Genomic DNA, 19789 nt, shown 5'->3' with positions numbered 1-19789 from the left:
TGTGTAAGGTTTCCCACGCCAGATGACTCTCACAGGATCCGCCGTGTGCCTGGGAACATTTGTGCTTTTCTGACTAAAATGAGAATGCAACAGTGGAGTGTGTGTTTGTTTGTGTTATAAATACATGAGCAAGCCAAGCAGTGAGTGTGAGTTTGATAGGGAGCCGAGCCGCATCCCTCCTCAAATTTTTTTAAAATGTGTTAGAACATGGACTTTGTTATAATGTAAGCTGTTGTAGAACGTGTTTACACTATAAACTCTGACAAACAGTCTAATTATATTCACTTAAAATGTTGTTTCTACAAACATTGTAAGGTTTTCATAGTCTCCAGCACTTCTGTTTAACTGATCTGGCTCGGTGTGATTTTTCTCCACTCGGGAACAGCACACTTATTTATGTCTTCCTTTCCTCTTAATTCTGCTCTCCATGACTACAAACAACATAATTCATTGCTGTTGCCTACAGCGTGTGGTTGGCGCATGTGAATGGTAAACCTGTGGTAATCCAGTACAAAGGTCTCGCACAACATTCTGTCCCACATTCTGTTATTCTATATATAATGATGTGATAATTTTGTAGCTGAATGGTTTTTGAACCAATGGTTGATCCTTTATTCAGACAGAGGTCATTATTTTTCTTGTTCTTCGGGGGTGGTCTTTCAAGATGTTAGCTATTAGCTATAAGAAACACGGTCATCTATCACAACAGTGAGCCTAAATAGTCTGCTGTCATCAAATCAGCCTATAAATATTCCCTCTCAAAAGCCGTGGTCAGACTCTGGGATTTGACTGTTGCGGTCCACTGCTGATTCCACTTTATAAAGCATACCAATTATGCTCTATTAACTGTCATTACCTGTGATAATCCCTGTTTCATAATACTCTCTTATTCATTGTCTCCGGCCTGGGCAGTGACTCTGCTACAGTTCCAGCTCGACTCAACAGAGTTAAAACTTCAGCTGCTTCCTCAAAGCAGTCTGTCTCAAGTCCTGCCAAAAAGAAAAAAATGTGTTGTTTGTTGTCAGCCGGCTGTAAACAGATGCTGACATCAAATGTCTGAGTGAATGCTTTTTGTGTGACACGGCCCAATGGGGGTCCATGAGTCTTGTGCATTTGATTGAGTGAATAAAACATCCCTAGTTCAGTTGTATTTGGCTTTAGACTACGCAAATGTGTTTGCCTGATCATCCCTCTGGCTTCTACTACAGTATATATTCTTCTGTATCTGCTGGCGTCATTGTCTCCAGAACAGTCTGACATGGTGAAGGGTTGGATCTGCGACTGATTGTGGTGATTTAGCGCTGATCTGCCATGTGGGCTTTAGAAGCTTGATCCAATATTAGCCCAAATCTTATAAAACCTCTGCCAACTCAGGGAAACCTCATGATGCGTGCTAAAATTAGGCAACAAGGAAAAAGATACACAAGCTATTCTGTTTTCCAGGCCCACATTGGACCCACATGCCTGTGTCTACTCTCCGAAAGGGAGACTTTGTAACAGCATGTTGTATCTCACGTTTTTACAGGATAAACTGCAGCACATTCATAGTGTTATCTGCTGTTTTTTATCTTGTTGTGTAGCTATTAAATATAACATTCTGTCTGAAATTGCATGTTATTCTTCCAGACATGGCTTCCAGGCTAGATTTTCTGTTGATCACCCCTGTCATGGATTGTTTTGCTCAGCGCCACTTCAGCAAGACTGAAAATGTATCTTATGTATAGCTACAACTGGTGATTATACGCATAACTGATTAATCACTTCTTCTGTCAAATGTCAAAAATAGTGAAAAACGCCCATCACAATTTCCCAGAGCAAAAGGCAACACCTTCAAATGGATTCCTTCGACAACACACAGAGATACTCAATGTACATACAAAGCAGCAAATCATCATATTTTAGGAGCTGTAGCCAGAGACTGTTTTGCATTTTGGCTTGAACAACTTCAATTAATCAACAGTTTTTTGTGGCTCTACTAATTGAATAAGCAACTAATATTTTCAAATGTAAATCTGGACTTGACTGAAAAGGTCCCTGGTGTCTCTGCTCATGCCAACTGTTGCCTCAATATGAACACTAAATCTTCTATTTTATGGAGAAAATGAAAATGGTGCCTGTTTGTGCTCAAACTTTTATTGCATTCATCCTTTACTGCAATTACGTACTACAATGAAACATTAGAAATAGACTACTTAAAATTTTATCTCCGAAAATCCCCTCCGACTCCCAACCCCCATCAGTTCATGCAACAACATGCCAGCACACTGAGTAGCAGAGCAGACAGGCTGTAGTCACTACAATAGGGGATCCCTGTGGCGGTGGCAGCGGTGGCAGCTTGTGAAAAGGTCAGGATGATTGACTGTAGGCAGATACTACTCCTGACCCTTGGCTGAACTTGTTAAAGCTCCATGAGATTGAGGGGTTCAGGGGACCTCGAGCCAGAGAGACCCCCCACCCCCTCTCATATGAACAGTCATATGTTACCAATTCCAATATGCTTGTTTGTCCTTTGGACATATTTTTTCATCAAATCCTATTTCTCCTAAAGCCAAAAGCAAGATTTTATCTTTTTTATGATGATAAAAACTTGGCGGTTGACTCAGTGTCTCTGTGCCAGAGCAGTGTTTTGCCTTGTCATGAAACAGATGAATTAGGTTCTGCAATACTGAACAAATTGAGTGGTTTTATTGTTCTGTCACTTGCTTGAAGAATAAACAAAATAATTTATTAGCAGTATTGTTTGTTTCTATTCCCCTCACCTTGCTTGGGTCATAAAGTTTGTATTAGTGAATGGCCAGATTGCACAATGTTGTTTTTGTACTGTTAATCAGAACCAGAAGCATTCACAGATTAAGCTTTCTTGCCAGGATGAATTAACAAGATTATTGGCTCAAGGCCAGAAGACGTGTTTTCATGTGTTCTGGAACTTAGAGCGCATAGTGATGGATTCACTCAGGATTATGCAACACACTTAAGACAACATCCTGTAAAGTAGAATGCCTTTGACTACAAAGAAAGCGTGTGACTGTAAAGCAGGCGTGTGTGTTGGAAGCACATGTCTCTGTTTATATTCACCAGCCCTTGAGCGAACAGCTGTCAACTCTTTAACAGGCTGATCACACTTCGCCGCAGGGCCTTGAGGTAAGTAGTGTTTTACTTCCCCAAGTCACGGAAACCAGTCTGTCTCTAACCTTGAATTATTGGTCGTTAATTTGGGACAGGTAGCCGTCCAATGCAGGGCCTCTGAGATTGCTGCCGCACTGCAATAGATCTGTTTTCATTGGGCGGCCCTCGGGCTAGAGGGATTGCAGTGAGCTAGTTCAGACAGGGAGATGTAAAAGTACTCTTAGACAGTTGTGGACTTGATTGCTGGCTGATGTAAAGCTTTTTATTTGGCTGTTGTGTTGACTAAATACGCAGTATAATTTTTTCTCTGTGTCTTCATCTAGAAATGTTTTTCTTGGCGATATTATTTCAGTAAATTGTCTTCGAGTTGTGATCTACTTCCAGACATACTTTAAGGAATCTCTTCTCATGACTGATGTTTTATTTCTCATAACATGAAAGCGATGTCTCTTTCATGGCAAAACCTTATTGGGTTTTCTATTTTATAATTCATCAAAACAAAAAAAATAGACTAGTGCTCCCTCAGGAAAACTATTTGGCAAAATCTAAGTTTGCTTCTGCAAAGTTCATTCAGGCATTTTGAAACCAACAGAGACTTTGTGGATACAAAATGATGGCAATGAAGGCTTTGGACATGAATCCATGAGCTTGACTTGGGTTTAGACATGATGGGTTTTGAAGGGGAAGGAAGTAAAAGGAGGGAGAAAAAAGCCAAGCAGCATCATTTGATTGTTTGTGAAACAATGCAGGCAACATTCCACTGAAAACAACAGAGGCGACACATTCCTCTTTTTAATTGAGTCCCCTCATATGACCCTGCAGCGGTTTGAAAACACTATTCAGATCCGGTAGTTTCCAGCATTTTTCGGATGTACCTTTCCATTGAGGTGTTTGTTTGACTGACCAAAGTGTAGGATTTAGTGCCATCTAGAGGTGTAGTTGCTAATTGCAGTCCCCTCGGTTTACAAACCTATGGTGGCTGCGAGTCATGCAAAAGACTTCAAGAGTCCTATCTAGAGTCAGTGTTTTGTTTCTGTGATTTGGTTTGTGTACAGCATCTGTATAAAGGTAACAAAAACATAATGATTCTTATTTTCAGGTAATTATGAATGAATGAAGCCATAGTTATGAATATTACATTCTATATGTGCCATTCTGTAAATAGAGCCCTATTAACACACCAGCCCTTTAATTTGTAGCAGTTTTAGTCTGTTGCAGCAGGTTAACTATGCTGTCTACTGACCGAAAGATGTGACCCCTGTGGTAAGCACTTGTCTCATTTCAAGTATTCAGATATGCGAGCTACAGTACTTTACCCGTACCCCCATCTTTCATGCTTTGCTTGCTCTGTGTCAAAACTGTAGCTATTCCTCTGCCTCTAAATTGTTTAGCTGCTGTATTTATACTGTGGAGGCCAAGCAAATTTGGCTCCTGGATTTATAGATTGTTCAGAGTGCACATCAATCTCACTGTGGCCGAGGTGGTTGTGAAGTCTCCACCATCAGTGCCACATGGCTGTTGTTGAGTTATTTACTTGTTTCAGCTTGACCAACATTTATTTTTCAATTGATGAAAGTGTGGTCGTGTGACTCCTCCGTCATGTAGTGCACTCATCCAGGCCCACACGAGACAGATAGCTGTGGTAGCATCAAATTTGTTTTATTTTACAATTTGATTATGTATTTGCATATAAAATATTTATTGACACAACAATGACTTTTTTTTAGTAACATCAGTGTTCTATCACTGCATTCCTGTTAAAGTCTCCTTCTTTTCTCCATGAACATGTCTTTTCCTGCACCGTAGTGTGTTGAACAAGCTACCAAACAAACATTCCCCTGGAAAAGTGCTCTGCCAGTCCCATAATTAGCTGCTCAGCTGTAGCACATATGTAAACGGACATGCAAATGTCACTTCGGTCTGGTCAGATGCTGGTGACATGTAGGGGACAACACAAGTTCAGTAACTCTGTCTCTTGTTCTCTGCGGTGGGCGTGCTGGCATCCTGCCAGTTGCTGACAATCAGATAAGATACTGACATGTCCCTCTAACCTATCTGTTCAATCTACATCAGGTGAAAAGAAGCATTTCTGTCATCTCCCCAAAGACCATTTTTTCTTCCTTTGTAATTGGATAAATATTGCCAATTATGTATTGTTACATAAAGAGAATTAAGAGAAACTAAATTTGATTTCAGTTGGACCTAAAGGTGCAGTGTGTAGGATTTAGCGGTATGTAGTGGCTAATTTGCAGATCACAACCAACTGAATAGCACTCACCTCACCGTCCTGTTTCAAGCATTGAGGATAGTGTGCAAAAACCAGAAAATGTCCTATGTAGAGTCAGTGTTTGGGTTGTCTGCTCTGTGCTACTGTAGAAACATGGTGGACTCCGTGGAAGAGGACCCCCTCCCTGAGTGTATATATAAAGGCTCATTCTGAGGTAATAAAAACACAGTGATTTGTGTTTTCAAGTTAATATACACAAATGAAAACATAGTTATGCATAGTATATTCAATTTCTGCCAATAGATCTCCTTAAATGTTACACACTGGACCCTTAAAAACATTTTTTTTGATTCCATTAACAGCTTCACATTTGCTAGGCTGAGGTTTATTAGGTTAGACTGTTCCTTTCTTTATTGTTTTTGTCATAAGAATATAGTAATGCATTAGTCTGGGTGGGTATTTTATTACTTCCTTTACTAGATTTGTTGGTTTCTAACTCAGTGCTTAATAGCCACTTCAAGATTTTTATGTTTTTCCAAGCACAATGTGCTTAACCTACAGTAAACAACACTCCTTTACATGTGAAGGAAATATGTCATTCAAACTTTTATAGCAATGTTACTCTAGCTGAAGCTTCCTGCTGTAATTTATGAGGTGTTTTATTAGTCAGGAGCACTAGCCACTCAGCCGCCTGATGATAAGGTAACAGTGAGCGCTGGAGGATCTGGTCAAATTGTATTTTAGGACGGCCAAGGCATGTGTGATACCTTTCCACACAACGAAATGTAAGAAGGATTCTGTGTCATGTGAGTTTTCTTAAACTAGAGTATTCTCTCTGGTCAGTTGGAGTTTCATGTGCACTTCAGCTCAGGATGACACTTATGGGAGCAACAGATGTACATGAATCAAGGTCCTTAGCTGCTCTGCACTCACTGCCAAACCGAGCCGCAAAATAATGAGAAAAACGGAATCCCTGCCATTTTCCACATTTCAGACGTGCTCGTAACCAGAAGAGAAATATGTAATTTATAGTATGTGTATGGACCCCAAAGGACACAATATTAATTAACCTGACCTTTAAGACACTGGTTTCCACCTGGAGGTCTGGGTTCACCAGAGGCCCATTGAGTTATTTTTGGGATGTATTGAATATGGGAAAAATGTCTCAAATACATAGACAGATTTTAATGGGACTGCAACATTATGAGTGTGAGCAATTTATGTATTTCCAATTGAAACTTTGTACAATACCACCTGTAGTCAAATTATAAGCCTCATTTATCTTTAATAATAATAATAGCAAACTGTCATCTTTGTCTGTCCTCTAACTATAGATGAATCTTTGTAAAGTCAGTGACATTATAGTCTCTCTTAGTGAAGATGCTGCGACACTATAATGTCCCCATGCACTCGTGCTCATTGACAAGGTTATTGAAGAACTGACCTAGTTATTAGACTGTAACTCAAAGCCCACAGGTTCAACTCCTGCATGTTTCCTTTTTAAGCCACAAACAAAACCTGACTGTATGTACTGTATTGCAAGGGACTATGAATGTCAAAGCAGTAAAAGGTTATCCATCTTTAGCAAGCAGAGTACTACATTCATCTGACACATTTATTGAGGAGCTCCTAAATCAAGGTCATCTACTCAGCTGCAGATTTTTTTAAAGCTGCAGATATAAACGTATCTAGGCCACTGAATCTTAACTGAGATCAGGCCATGTAATGTTTCTCTCTTAAGAACAAAACCAGGGATGCTATTCTCTAATGTACTACACCCGTGGTTGTTATGCATTTATAGTGAGGACCTGGAAATGTTATTTGATCACGTACAAGAGTACAGAATGTTATTCTGTAACGTAAGATCTTGAGATGTCATTTTCCTGTGTAGACAAGGCAAACATTGAATATAAGTCAGAGCTACAGTCTGCTGTCGTCTAGTCGTACGCACAAAAGATTGAATATTTTGTGTTCCAGACATTTATCTATAGAAATAATTAATCCTATTGATTAAGTTAATCGTCAGTGGGGCAGAGCCAAAGAAATTTGTCTGGCCAAGTAATTTTGAAGCCAAGTTAAAAAGGCAGGTGGTCATTGTTAACCGAAATGCAGCCTCACACCAGCTCTACCAGCCAATAGATGTTCTATAGAAAGAAGGAAGATATTTTATTAAATATGCTAATTATCTCTCTAACCCTAACCTTCAAGTTAGATGAGAAGATTGACATATGTACGGTACATACTGTATGAAGCTTAGCTGAGCATGAAGACTGAAAACGGGGGAAAACTTTGTCAGGAGTCCCCTGTAAAACACAAATTGATGCTTTTACAATTAGTTTTTTGCACACGTTAAACACATTAACTACTACTGGTAACTGGTTAGCTTTAGGACTGTAGTTAGCTGGCCTGCTGACTTTCAGAGGTCATGAATGCGATGTCAGGACGAATGAAAAAATATATAAGTTAATAATTTGTAGCTAGCTCTGCCCATTGATTCAACAAACAATATTTTGTCTTCCTCTGGGAACTGTAATCAGAATATGAGTTTTGTACACCATACTGTAAGTCTGTATTGTGAGGCATTTAGGCATCACACTCAGGCCTCACTCATCACTTTTCACACACAGTGTACCGTTCACAAGTGCTGCCACATTAGAGGATAATGGCAGTGAATGACTAAAGGTAAGCATAGTTTCTTCATCTGCCTCCCAACCACCAAACACAACCTCTCACTCGCCCTCCCTCCCAGCAGCAGAAATGAGGCCTACTGTCGGCCTACTCGCTGACATACAGCAGTCCATTTCTTTTGTAACAGGTCCAAGCTCCCCAATGAGCCAAGAAGCTGACAGAAGCACACAGCCAGACCAGACACTCTACATCTACACACTTTTTTTTCTCCCCACAGCTGTGCAAATAAATGTAAAAGAAACTCTCAGGAAATTTAATCTTGTAATTGTTTTGGCTTCAAAATCAGCAGTCCAACGGGGTCCCCTCTCTTTATGGCCAAAATCCCTGCCAGTGTTTGTGAGAATAAATGGATTTCCAGTAGGCCTGGTGCTAAATGACCTGCAACAGCAGATATTCTGAAGTGGGAAGTAATTATTTCGCCGTTGCTGTTTTATGTTTGCACTTGAAATATTTGTGTGCGTTAATGTGAGAGATCTCGTGAGGTGTTGTTCATTTGCATAAATTAACAGTAAAGGTCAAAACCTCAGCAGAAGGTTGAACATCAGGAGTTGAAAACAACAATTTGGATTCAGTTTGTTTGCTGCACATTTTCCAAAACATGTATAGGTTTTGGTTTTGTGCACTTAATGTAGTGCGAGAAATAAGAAGCAATATTTGTGCAAGAAAAGCACACGTCTGATAATGTACCGTAGTCATGCGAACATTCAGCTTTCCTCCTCAGAGGGTCTGACCAACTATTACCTGTTAAATCCCCTGTCACTACATATTAGCCTGCCAGAGCCATTTGGTCAGGATGATTGCGGCTTATGTCAAGCTTGTTAGTGTTTAGCACTGTTAACCAGAGAGGGCCCTGATATACGGCCCACAGCTCTTTGTGCACCTGTCCATACCATTTCCAGGATTTACTGCGAAGGAAAGACGTGAAAGGAGTGTGAAATGAGGTTGTTGGACTTTTTTCTTGGATTCTAACTGGAGTTTGTGTGTCTAGACTTCAGATTCAGAGACTGACTGGATTGTTTGATGATCTGTTTTTTGTCTGTAGCGTTATATTTTGCTAACTCACTCCGTTTGTTCTCTCTGTAGGCTGTGACAGGAAGATGCTTTGGTGACAAGGATTTCAGAGGAGGTTTGGAGAATGGGATACTGCTATGCGAGTAAGTAATTATATCTAGTAATTATTAATAACATTATCCACTAGCTGTCGCCTAGGTTTTCGTCTTTGTTGCTCCTATTCTGTTCCTGAAGAAAACTATTTCATCCTTACTCTCGTGTGAGTGATATATCAGCTCTTTTAATTTGATTCTTTTAATTTTATTGGAGCTATTGATACCATCTTCAATAGAGACTGAAATGGGTGCAACAGCAAAGAAAGAATGTTCACAAATAGGTCAAGTGAGTGCTCACAAATTTCTTCTTGCATTTTTCTTTTATTGAATTTATAGCAACACTCGGTTTCACTCATAATATCTGTGTATCAGAAGACAAAAATGAACACTAACACGTTAACCTAGAAATAACCACATCATTCAGAATAAGAAAGAAGCAGTGAAACAGATTTCGTAACTCGTGTCTGCTCTTGTCGAGGTGCTGAAAACAAACACACTTGCACTCTCTCTCTTCCACATTCCTTTCTGCCAAGTTCAGTTACACAAGCCCAGTGTTTACCCTATCTTTGTTGTGAATACAGACATGACATCCAATTTAACAGTGTCCCCACTGGTTTTGGAATTTCTGGTGCGATTCACATAATTGGGAAATAATATTATCAAATGTTATGAAACAAGGTTAATTTATTTAGATATGAAAAGCACTGAATACGCACTGACACTGAATACTTTAAGGTTTTGGACCATTGGTCGGTAAAAAATAAAACATTTGAAGACATTAACTTTAGACCCTTGGAACTTGTGATCGTTTGGAGACTCATATTAATAATTGTAAAAAAAAAAGAGTGAATAATGGAAATAATGGTAAGTTGCAGCTCTGTCACCAATTCTAATTAGCATGTTAGAAAATAGAGGCAAGAGTTGTCAAAGTGTCCTATCTTGCAATCTTATGAATTCCTTCGAAAAAAAAAATGGAATCATTCAATCATCCAATCACTAAATCTTCCACTAGATTTGATCTAAAAACAAACAAAACTGAAAAAAAATAATCCTGTTGTGCTTATATGGTTTCCTCATACAAAGTCCTGTTGGATTTTTGTCAAGTTAATGCACTTAAATGGTGTCCAAGCAGCAGAAGAGAGAGCAGATTGGACTTCCTGTGTACAGCTTGTTTGTCTCGCTAATTCCACAAGCGAAACATCCTCCAGCCTTTTCCCCGTTTTCCCGATACACAAGGCATCAGGAAATGTGTTGATGTGTTTATGTTGCCTGTTCTCTGTTTGTTTTGTCTGTGTTTTACAGTACAGGAAAGCACTCTCACTCCTGTAGTCATCCCCACTTCCTCTTAATGCTATAACAAGTTTGAACTGTGACTGAGTCTGCAGCACACACAAACTGGCCGCATATCCCTGCACATAACTGGCAAAACATGTTTTTATGTTTGAATTATTTCCATCACAGTTACAACAAAGTCATCTGTGCCGATCATAGGGGAGATGTCTGTTTCAAAACACATGATGAAACAGAGAAATCCTCTCAACTCTTAAGATTTCTGGTTGTAGGGAAATAAACAAAAAAATGAAAGCGCCATTTTTCTCATGCCAGACAATCTAATCTGAAAGATTAGAGATATTGTCTTCACTGTTGCCATCTCCCCTCCTACACATATTGCATTTAACACTAAGAACATGCTTCTCTTTGGGTTGTTTAAAAGTTGGGAAACATACAGTACAGCGGGAAATCTCTAACTGGAGTTGAAGTAGACGAGGCAGCCTGAGGGAAAGAGAGTTCACTAAAAAGGTGAATTACAGCATTTCATTGCAAAATACCTGCTGGAATGTCATCAGCATTGCAGGACCAGGGATATCTAATACTGTAAGAGTATCCGAGGGAGGTTTTTCCTTTGCAGAGAAGAATCATTTCAATGTTTCCTCTGATGAAAACACACACAAAAGATGAAACTGGAGACACAGAGAGAGAGAGAGAGAGAGAGAGAAGAAAAAACTGATTGTTCATGTCTGACAACCTTTCAGAGATTGCAGGAATATGGTGTAACTTTCTGTATCTTTCTGTGTGCATGTAACGAGAAGTGGCAGCACAAGGACATACCTCTTCACATGTGTAGTCCACTGTGACATGAAGTGTACTGGAATTAGTTAAGCACTAAGTCTGGTCACAAACTTTTTAGATGCTACTGAGGGCCCCTCCAAAAATGTTTCCTTGTGCCTTTTTTGTTCGCCTTCTTTCATCTGAAGAGACACACACAGTTTCACACACTCTTGATGTCTTATTTCACTCTGCTTGAGTTGAATTTGAACCTACTTTGTGCTGCATCATATGAAATATTCATTTCAACTTGCCATGACGATAAGTTTTAAAGCTTTAATTAAAATTCAGGTTCAGATATCTTCTTCCCCTTGTGTTTTTGTTTTTGTCAGGTTGCTGAGCTCTATTAAACCCGGCCTGGTGAAGAAAATCAACAGACTTCCAACACCCATAGCGGGCTTGGTGAGTCCCTTCTCTACCCTTCCTATCCTATGCTGTCTCTTGCTTTTTGCCTTCTTCGTCACTTTATTTTATGTCTGTGTCACTTCCTCTCCTTTATTTTATTTTTTCCAACATCTGTTCCTCTCTCTTGGGATAGTTTTGATGTCATTCTAGTATTGTTCATTTTAAAAAAAGTCCTTGTAACCTGCCATCATTACCCTTGAATAAAGTGTACAACTTAAAACTTGAACAGTGTGGCAGCCACACGCCTTGAAACTTGAGCTTTGATGCCTGTGTAGCTTCCAGAGGCAAAGTTGACTTTGAAAGTTGGCAACATGATCATACACTACCTGCCTCATATAAAGTGCCATCATTAATTATTGATAATCATTTTCTCATTTTATTCTCTGGCTTGGAGTTTGAAGAGTCTGAGAAAAACAGTTACTATGTCAAGGTTCAAATTGCAGTTAACTTTTTAGTCTTTGTGGTGTCGGTAACAAATATTAGATAGTATCAAACTACACTGACACCTCAGACAATAACTGCAGACGTGCTAATAATTGTATGACATGCTGATTTACTGGCTTGGATAGACTTGGCATTTTATAATACTAGATGTGTTATCAGGGTTTAATTACAGATACCTGCAGCTGAAAGTTCAGTAAGACAGTTTTATTATGACACAGATCATCTGTAAACACCTTTTTATGTAGGGAACTCCTGATCACAACAGCATACTGTTGCATACTGTATGTTCCAATACCATTGTTCTGTCTTTCTGTTGTATCTCTAAACATGTTTCATGTGGTTTAATAAAACAGCAGGAAGCAATTTCTTTCAGATCTGAAAACCTGAACTGAATAACATTGTTGTCCATGGTTTTATTTTAAGACTCTTAAGTTTGCCTCCTGCTTTGGATGACAGCCTGTGAATTTCAGTGGACCCGAACACTGATACATTTCAGTAGAGTACAGGGCAACACAGTGGAGCCCTTTCATGATGTCTTAAGACCTTGATCTGGATGAAGTAACCTTTCACGCCTGAGGCACAGTGGAAGTTGATCACATTTGGGCTCATGCTAAATGTCTTTTTACTTATTCCCTTGTGCTCACTCCTAACTGTTGTCTTAGTCATTAAAACAAAATGTCAGAAATTGTGTGAACAGTACACACCAGATGACAGTGCAAAGTCAGTTTTTTTAAAAGCAAACGTGTTGCTGATCCTGCCTTCCATTATGAAACTGTAGCATTGTTATTTACATCAGCTATAGGCCACATCAGCATGATCAAAGAGATTTTTAATCCCTTAATAGAGTTTGCAGTCAGATTGCATTCATTAGCTTGTGAATGACTTATGAACAGTGATAGGTTAAAATGTGATGGTGGGTATACAAAAGGAGTACAGGTGATTAGGACAGAAGCTCTCGTACTTACTGTGGAGTAAAAAATGTTAGCAGAGCTGGTATTATTTCGATGACAGCATGACAGAACAGAACAGGAAGTCTGAGTTGGCTTTTCTTATCTTACGGCATCACTAATGGCTGCCAATGAGCCTTTTCTGGCTTTTTACAAGTGGCAGATAATTACACAGCCACATTCTTTACAGGCCCTTTTCCATAATCACTGCTAGAATAACAATAAATTATCCTGTTAGCGCTTTTAAACCCAAGAGCTTCTGTGCTCCCATCTTGGTACTGTTTTAACATTGTGTTTTGTCCATAAACATAAATATTCATTCAAATTTTCTGGTTGAACTATCATACATTCTTCACTGTAGCCAATCTTCTTTATTTGTGGTCTAATCTATTTGAATCAGGTTGGTGGACAGCCATGTCTGTATAGTGACTTAAGTGCTACTTTTCTACCTAGCAACAATGTACTGTGAAAACAACTGACCTTCACAAGTTGTTTTGGAGTGTTTAGTTGTCAAATCTCAATTTAAGACTGAATCAAGTGAGCAAATTGGATTGGCATTAGCAGTTTGACTTACAGTTTTAACTCAGAAAATGTAATGTAACAGTAATGCCACACTGTAATAAAATGCAGGCTATTAATCAGTTTTGTGCAATTGTTAAACTGTGTCTTAGTTCGTGTCACAAGTTTGTATGATATCTTAAACAACAGTGACTGATGCATGTAACAATGACATTATTAAAAAGCAACTGTCTTTGTTGGCCCGAGGAGGGGCAATGCAGTTACAGGATGAAAAACATTACACGACCATTACTAATTGGCCCAAAGGGGCAGTTGAATCATCCACTGAAGACAACATGTTTACATTTGTAGGCTGAGGACAACATATAAAAGGTAAAAGAAAAATACACCTGCTAGTTTCGTTCCAGTATAAACAATATGACTCTTATACTATAGGAGTTTCATAATTCTGCCTCTTAACTTCCTGCGGCTTTGCATGGGGTTTTTCTTCCTCTTGGCTGTGATTAAAGAGGTGAGAAACACATAAACAAGGGGTTTGCTGTTATCTGGCCTATCGTAATAAAACACAGGCTACTCCCCCTTCCTTTTCCTGTTTGGGGGCTAATGGGAAAATGAGTCTCTGAGGAGGGTTGGCTGTTTTGTAATTAGAGCAGCTACCTCAGTGCTTTGGCAGCTCAGGCCTGTATGGCTCAGTGTTCGTCTGAACAGGTTGGTTGTTGCGTGCTCTGTACCCAGACGTCTCTGGGTCGACTGGTATGTTCATGTTTTATGGTGTGTAAACAGACACGCAGTGGAGATCGCCCTGCAAGTTGAATGGTAGTAATTCACGTTTAAAAATTAGTTGTTTTCCTGACACTACGTTGAGCAGACCTTTTAAGTGACACAAAGAAACCTTCAGAATGCCATGTAAAACTCTTGCATGTCTAGATTAGGACATTTTTTAATTTTCAGATCCATACTAGCGATTGTATGCCTCATTAGTATCTTGAGAAATTTCAGCTACCCTCAGTGCAGTGGGAGCTTTTCTAAAATAAAAAGGAACTAAAGATCTTATGTGACTCATGCTAAAGACCATAATTTCTGCACTCCAGTTTACTTCTATTTATCGACTTCACTGCAGTTATCTAATATTGTCTCATATGCTGGTTTTACATTAGTGAATATGCATATAAATTCATATTAACACAGTTATCATTGTCTTTTGATTAGATTTATTAACAATAAATGAGCCCAACTCATTGGATTTAATATAAGTTGAAAGGGTTTTGCAAATCATTGTATTCTGCATGCAACATTTGAGGTACAGTACGGCATGGCTGAGTTCTCACCTTCTCTCTCTTCTGGATTCTGAACAAAATCTGGGTGTGAATTCTGATCCTCTTTCCTGAGAAACCTTAGTGGTTTAATCGTGATGGTCAGGTATTGATTACAATGTTTGTTTGTTTTTTCATACACATGTAAATGCCATTTAGATGGCCCTTGATAATTGTTCTTCATCTTTGCTGCCTTTGCTGTTATTAATACTAATTTTACAAGTGTTGGTATTTTCACACATGACTTCATTTTTATTTTTTTTTAAACACAGTGGACAGGGGCTTTGTGTCCGAGTCAGCCTCCTCCCTCCCAATCCTTCTATAAACACATTCAGCTGTCAGTCATTCCTTTGCTGCAGACGCCCAGTTTCCTGTGGCAGTGACCTGCAAATCACCACATCGTTATGCTCACTTCTTAAGACACACACACTTGCGCACACTCCAAACACCCACTAAATTATCCGGGTTGCTGTTACGTAAGTTGCTACTAAATGAGCCTCTTTAATCGTCCGCTGGCTTGTTGTTTATTTCAATGCTTGTTATTCCAGTGTTTGTTATTCTAGACCGTGTGAAACTCCAGCTAGTGGGAAATGAGGAAACATGTGGGATAAAATTGTTCAGTGACTGAAGGAAGACTGTGATACCTGACTACCTGCATGCAATTTCTCAAACGCTCACTTTTTGCTTTGTGGGTTTTTATTTTTAATGAATAAATTTAATCAGTTGAAACAATGAGAACAATTGTCAGTAAGAAATTAATCTTCTCTGACTCACTGGATTTCTCACTATCAGATCTCCCAACACTCTTATTCGTCTATGTCGTTTGACCGTTCTCTCTCTCTCACACCACAAATGAATCACATTAGCATGGGGACACCTGTGTTTTCATCCTGGCCAATACCTCCAGTTTTAGCAAGCCAATATTGAGTACGGTACACTTGCTCATGGACACTGAATATTCCAGTTGCAAGCATTTTCTAACATGTAACCAAGTGTGATCTAGAAATAAGTCAATAGTAAGTGGTTCATGAAGTGAATAATTCACTGTTAATAATAAAGAAAGGTTTTCGTATGAAACTTCCTGTATTAACAAAACAACAATCCTCCCTGTTGTTAACTCGACTAAAGAATTTGGTCATATTTGGATCTGTTTACTTGGATTCATGACAGAAAGTTTAAGAGTCTCTGGTACAAACCGTCCTGACCCGAAGGGAGTCCCTTATTGTTCCAAGTGATAACTCATTTCTGATATTCAGAACACATTTTTAAGTAGAGTTCACACTGATATTAAGCATCTGGTCTGAAAGCCCTTTATTTTGAGCTCAAGTATGACCTTGAGAAGTGTGTGTATGTGAGACACAGTTCAAGCCCACCGTAGGTGTGTCCTCCCTGGAGTAAGTAACTGTCAAAAGAAGAGATAGCCGCGTCCTTTCTGAAAGAGATTGGTATTTGTGTGTGTGTGTGTGTGTGTGTGTTTGTGTGTGTGTGTGTGTGTGTGGACGGGTGGGGTTGCCTCACCAGGAGAGCAGAGATGGCGCTGTCTCAAAAACACAGGAAGCTGCAGGGTGGATTCAGAGGGGGTGTTTTGCTACAAATGGGAAAGGATCGTGAGAACTAGTGGTTTCTAAGTGTGTGTTTGTGTTTATAGCCATGCTTGTGTTCTTACACCAGTTAGTGTGTACATATAAATAATGCTCTCTCCGCTCGTGGAAATAAGTGTATTTACAAGAGCATTGTGTTTAAATAAGTTCATATTATATGTAAATAGAAGCACATTGTATTTGTGGTTTGGTGTGTAGGAGAGATAGTGAGAGAGTGCAGGGACAGTCGGGGTGGAGAGGAAATGGTGACACCCAGAGAGAGAGAGAGAGAGAGAGGGAAGGGCTTTGGCTGTGGCCCTCTGCAGGATAGAGAGACATAGAAACAAAGAGAGAGAGAACCTGGGAACAGGAGAGGAGAGCTCGGCTCAGGTTGCGACCAACAAAGAGTTTGTCTGAGAGCAGAGGGAAGAGAGGTAGGAAGAGCGAGAAGATGGAGAGAGAGTGAAAGGTAGACAAGAAGAGAGAGAAGGAATGTTCGGAGGAAAGCAGGTGAAGGAGGAGAGATAAGACAGGAAGCAGGAGACACTTGAAGGAAGCAAAAGGTGAAGAGTGAAAGTTGGGAGTAATCAGAGAAGAGACGTACGAAAGCCAGCCACAAAAACCAGGTGGTGTGACGTTTCTTTCGAGCAGGTATACTGATTTTCAGGTGTGTGTGTGTGTGTGTGTATGTGTGTATTGCATTTTTGTATGCAGGCAAAAAAGAAGAATGAATCCAATTCAGATCAGTAAACTAAGTTGCCTGGACTTGTCATCTTGCAGTTCTACGTATCCGACCAGCATGTTTGTGTGTGTTTGCCTAACCTTTAAAGAGCTGTTGTGTGGTTCATGTGTGTCAGAGAGAGACCTCAAGTGCAGTGAATGAAGAGGATCTTGACCTTATATCGGATCATCTCTTATGCTTCTATGTTTGTGAAGACCCATTTGAATTTTACACCTTAAGAACAGGATAGAAGAGGTTTGGTTTAGGGAAGTCATGTCAGTGAGAACAGACATTGTTTGAATAGAGAGGTGCAGTAATTCTTCAGCTGTGTGTACATGTGATTATCCCTGAATTAACCGTGTGTAGCATGCTTAATGAGCCAGACTGTTTCTTTTCTTTGATGTAGTGTAGCAGCGGCTGTAGTATATTCTCTACATTCATTTTATGATCTGAGTCAGAGAGAGTGTGTGTGTCTGAGTCACGGTTGTACTTCAGTTAAGACCTTGTGTACTTTGACATGACCTCGCTTTGCCTTCTGTCTCTGCCAACGGTGTGTTTATCCTGACAAAACTGTGCCTTGTGTGTTCTGCTCAGGACAACCTCAGTGTGTTTCTGCGCGGCTGCGAGGAGTTGGGACTGAAAGGCTCTCAGCTGTTTGACCCTGGAGACCTGCAGGACACGTCGACACGCCCCACCGCCAAGTAAGACTCAAAGCTCCAGTGTTACCTTACTGCTCAAAGGGTGTGCGTGGGTTTGTGAATGTGTGTGTGTGTGTGTGTTTTTTTTCTTCAGTTTTGTTCTTAAGCACAATAGCCACAATTTAAAAAAAAAAAGGTGAGAGTTAACGAAAGGTTACAATAACAGGAAAGGTGTTGTTCTTTTTGAAAGGGTAGCATAGAAATTAATTTATTATTTTGAGATATAAACATAACTGAAAACAGCTTTTACATGCTTTTACAGTTCTTATTCTATTCATTTATTTTATTTGTAAGGGACCATGTACAATATCAACAATGAATATTACCATTTAACTTTCGCCTGCAGTCCTTTGACAGGTCAAAGTTAAAACAGAGTAGGTAGATATAAGTAACAGGTTACACACAGCAATACAGTACACACACACACACACACACACGTCTTGTGAACACATGTAAATTAAAAGCACAGATATTGTTGAATATAAAGTTTCAGAACAAAACAAATCGTACAATATATACCATAAAAATTTATTTCAGTTGTCAGTTCCCCGTGTTTGAATGAAGGAGGTTAAAAAAGCTTTTTATACACTGTCTCATCTGTCTGCTTATGACACTATACAGAAAGCTATTAAACTGTCTGGCTGTGTTGATTACTGCTGACAAATTCAAGAAGTCTCTAAAGGTCATAGTTTAGCACGCCAAGACAATATTTTCTGTTGGATCTTTACTTGAGAAACCGACTATTCCTGTGTAATTTTTCATTGAAGTATCTTCTATAGACTTTTGTGCTCAGTGCCTTCCTTCTTGTTTTTCTAATCTTTATATCTCTATACACTGTTTTGTGCCAAGTCTCAAACACCAAAGCTGACTTTAACTAGTTAAAAAAGATTTATGGTGGTAAAAAAGTCTTTGTGCTTTGCGGCACAAAACACAAAGAGGGTGCTGTACTTTCTGATTAAAATGATGTGAAGTGTTTCTGTTATTAGTAGATGGCAGAATCACTATCAGTGCAGTAAAAAAATGACAATAAGGAGGCACACGAGATAAGAAAAAAACATTTTGTGACAGCATAAAACAGGTTAGCCCATTATACAATGATGAATATGAGCAAACAGTAATGAAGGCCTGATTTGTGGTTATGACCGGTTTACTGAGTCTCTGCTGGATTTGACAACATTATCTGAAGTTAGATTCTGGTGCTTTCAATCATATCACATGATCTTCATCAGTAGATGGAATTTTCCCAGTAATTGAATTGTAGATGATCAAATTAAGGACTTCCAGTTGTCTTAAAAGTTGATTTTTGGAAACATCCATTGACAAAACAAGCTCACCTCGAGGTCCATTTAGTATCTGTTCTGCAACTTTTGTGTGCACTTATGGAATTCAGTTATGAAGGAATGCTTGTTTATTAAGTAGATGGACAAGTGTTGACAATTAACACTTCAGCTGTGTGTTAACAGATCACATCTGTATATGTTGTGTGCATCTTTGTGTGTCAGTCTCTGTCAGCCGCTCTATCTGTCATTCTCTGCATCAAACAATCGTCCAGTTCACTGCCAGTATAAATAACTAACTGAGAGTCAATGGAAGTTTGTGGAGCTTGTGTCAGTGAAGCAACAATAGCACATCTGTTAGACACAACTGGTCTCTGTCCAAATACAACACAAGGGTTTACATCACTCAATGAACCATGACTCCTGCTTTGTTGCTTGGTAACAAAGCCAAGTGCATGTATTTCTTCTTTGCTATATGAACTGTGTGAATGAGTGGGTGTGCGTAGCATGTGCTGTCCTCATGCTGGCTGTGCAGAGAGGGGACGGTGCTAATCTTAGCTGGTTTCAGGAGGAGCTGCTTGACTGGTTTTGTCAGAACAAGGAATTCTTTGAGGGCACTGAGGTGTGTGTGT

General features: G+C 39.4%; 1 protein-coding gene across 10 annotated transcripts in view; it reads left to right on the top strand.

Moving 5' to 3' along the window:
- LOC104919409 (LIM and calponin homology domains-containing protein 1) overlaps positions 1-19789 on the top strand; it is an 81997-nt gene that overhangs the window by 23306 nt on the left and 38902 nt on the right. For 8 of the 10 annotated variants that reach the window (XM_027280889.1, XM_027280888.1, XM_027280883.1 and 5 more), the window contains exons 2-4: positions 9125-9195; positions 11586-11655; positions 17777-17883. In XM_027280889.1, coding sequence (XP_027136690.1) covers positions 9125-9195; positions 11586-11655; positions 17777-17883 — 248 coding nt within the window. Of the gene's footprint in view, positions 1-9124; positions 9196-11585; positions 11656-16871; positions 16896-17104; positions 17129-17776; positions 17884-19789 lie in introns of those variants that run through there. The other 2 variants (XM_027280891.1, XM_027280890.1) reach the window with 2 other exon arrangements.

Source organism: Larimichthys crocea, chromosome VII (assembly GCF_000972845.2).
Source record: "Larimichthys crocea isolate SSNF chromosome VII, L_crocea_2.0, whole genome shotgun sequence".
Classification (NCBI taxonomy): domain Eukaryota; kingdom Metazoa; phylum Chordata; class Actinopteri; family Sciaenidae; genus Larimichthys; species Larimichthys crocea.
Note: the sequence above shows the minus strand (reverse complement) of the source record. Positions and strands in the feature narration are given on the sequence as shown.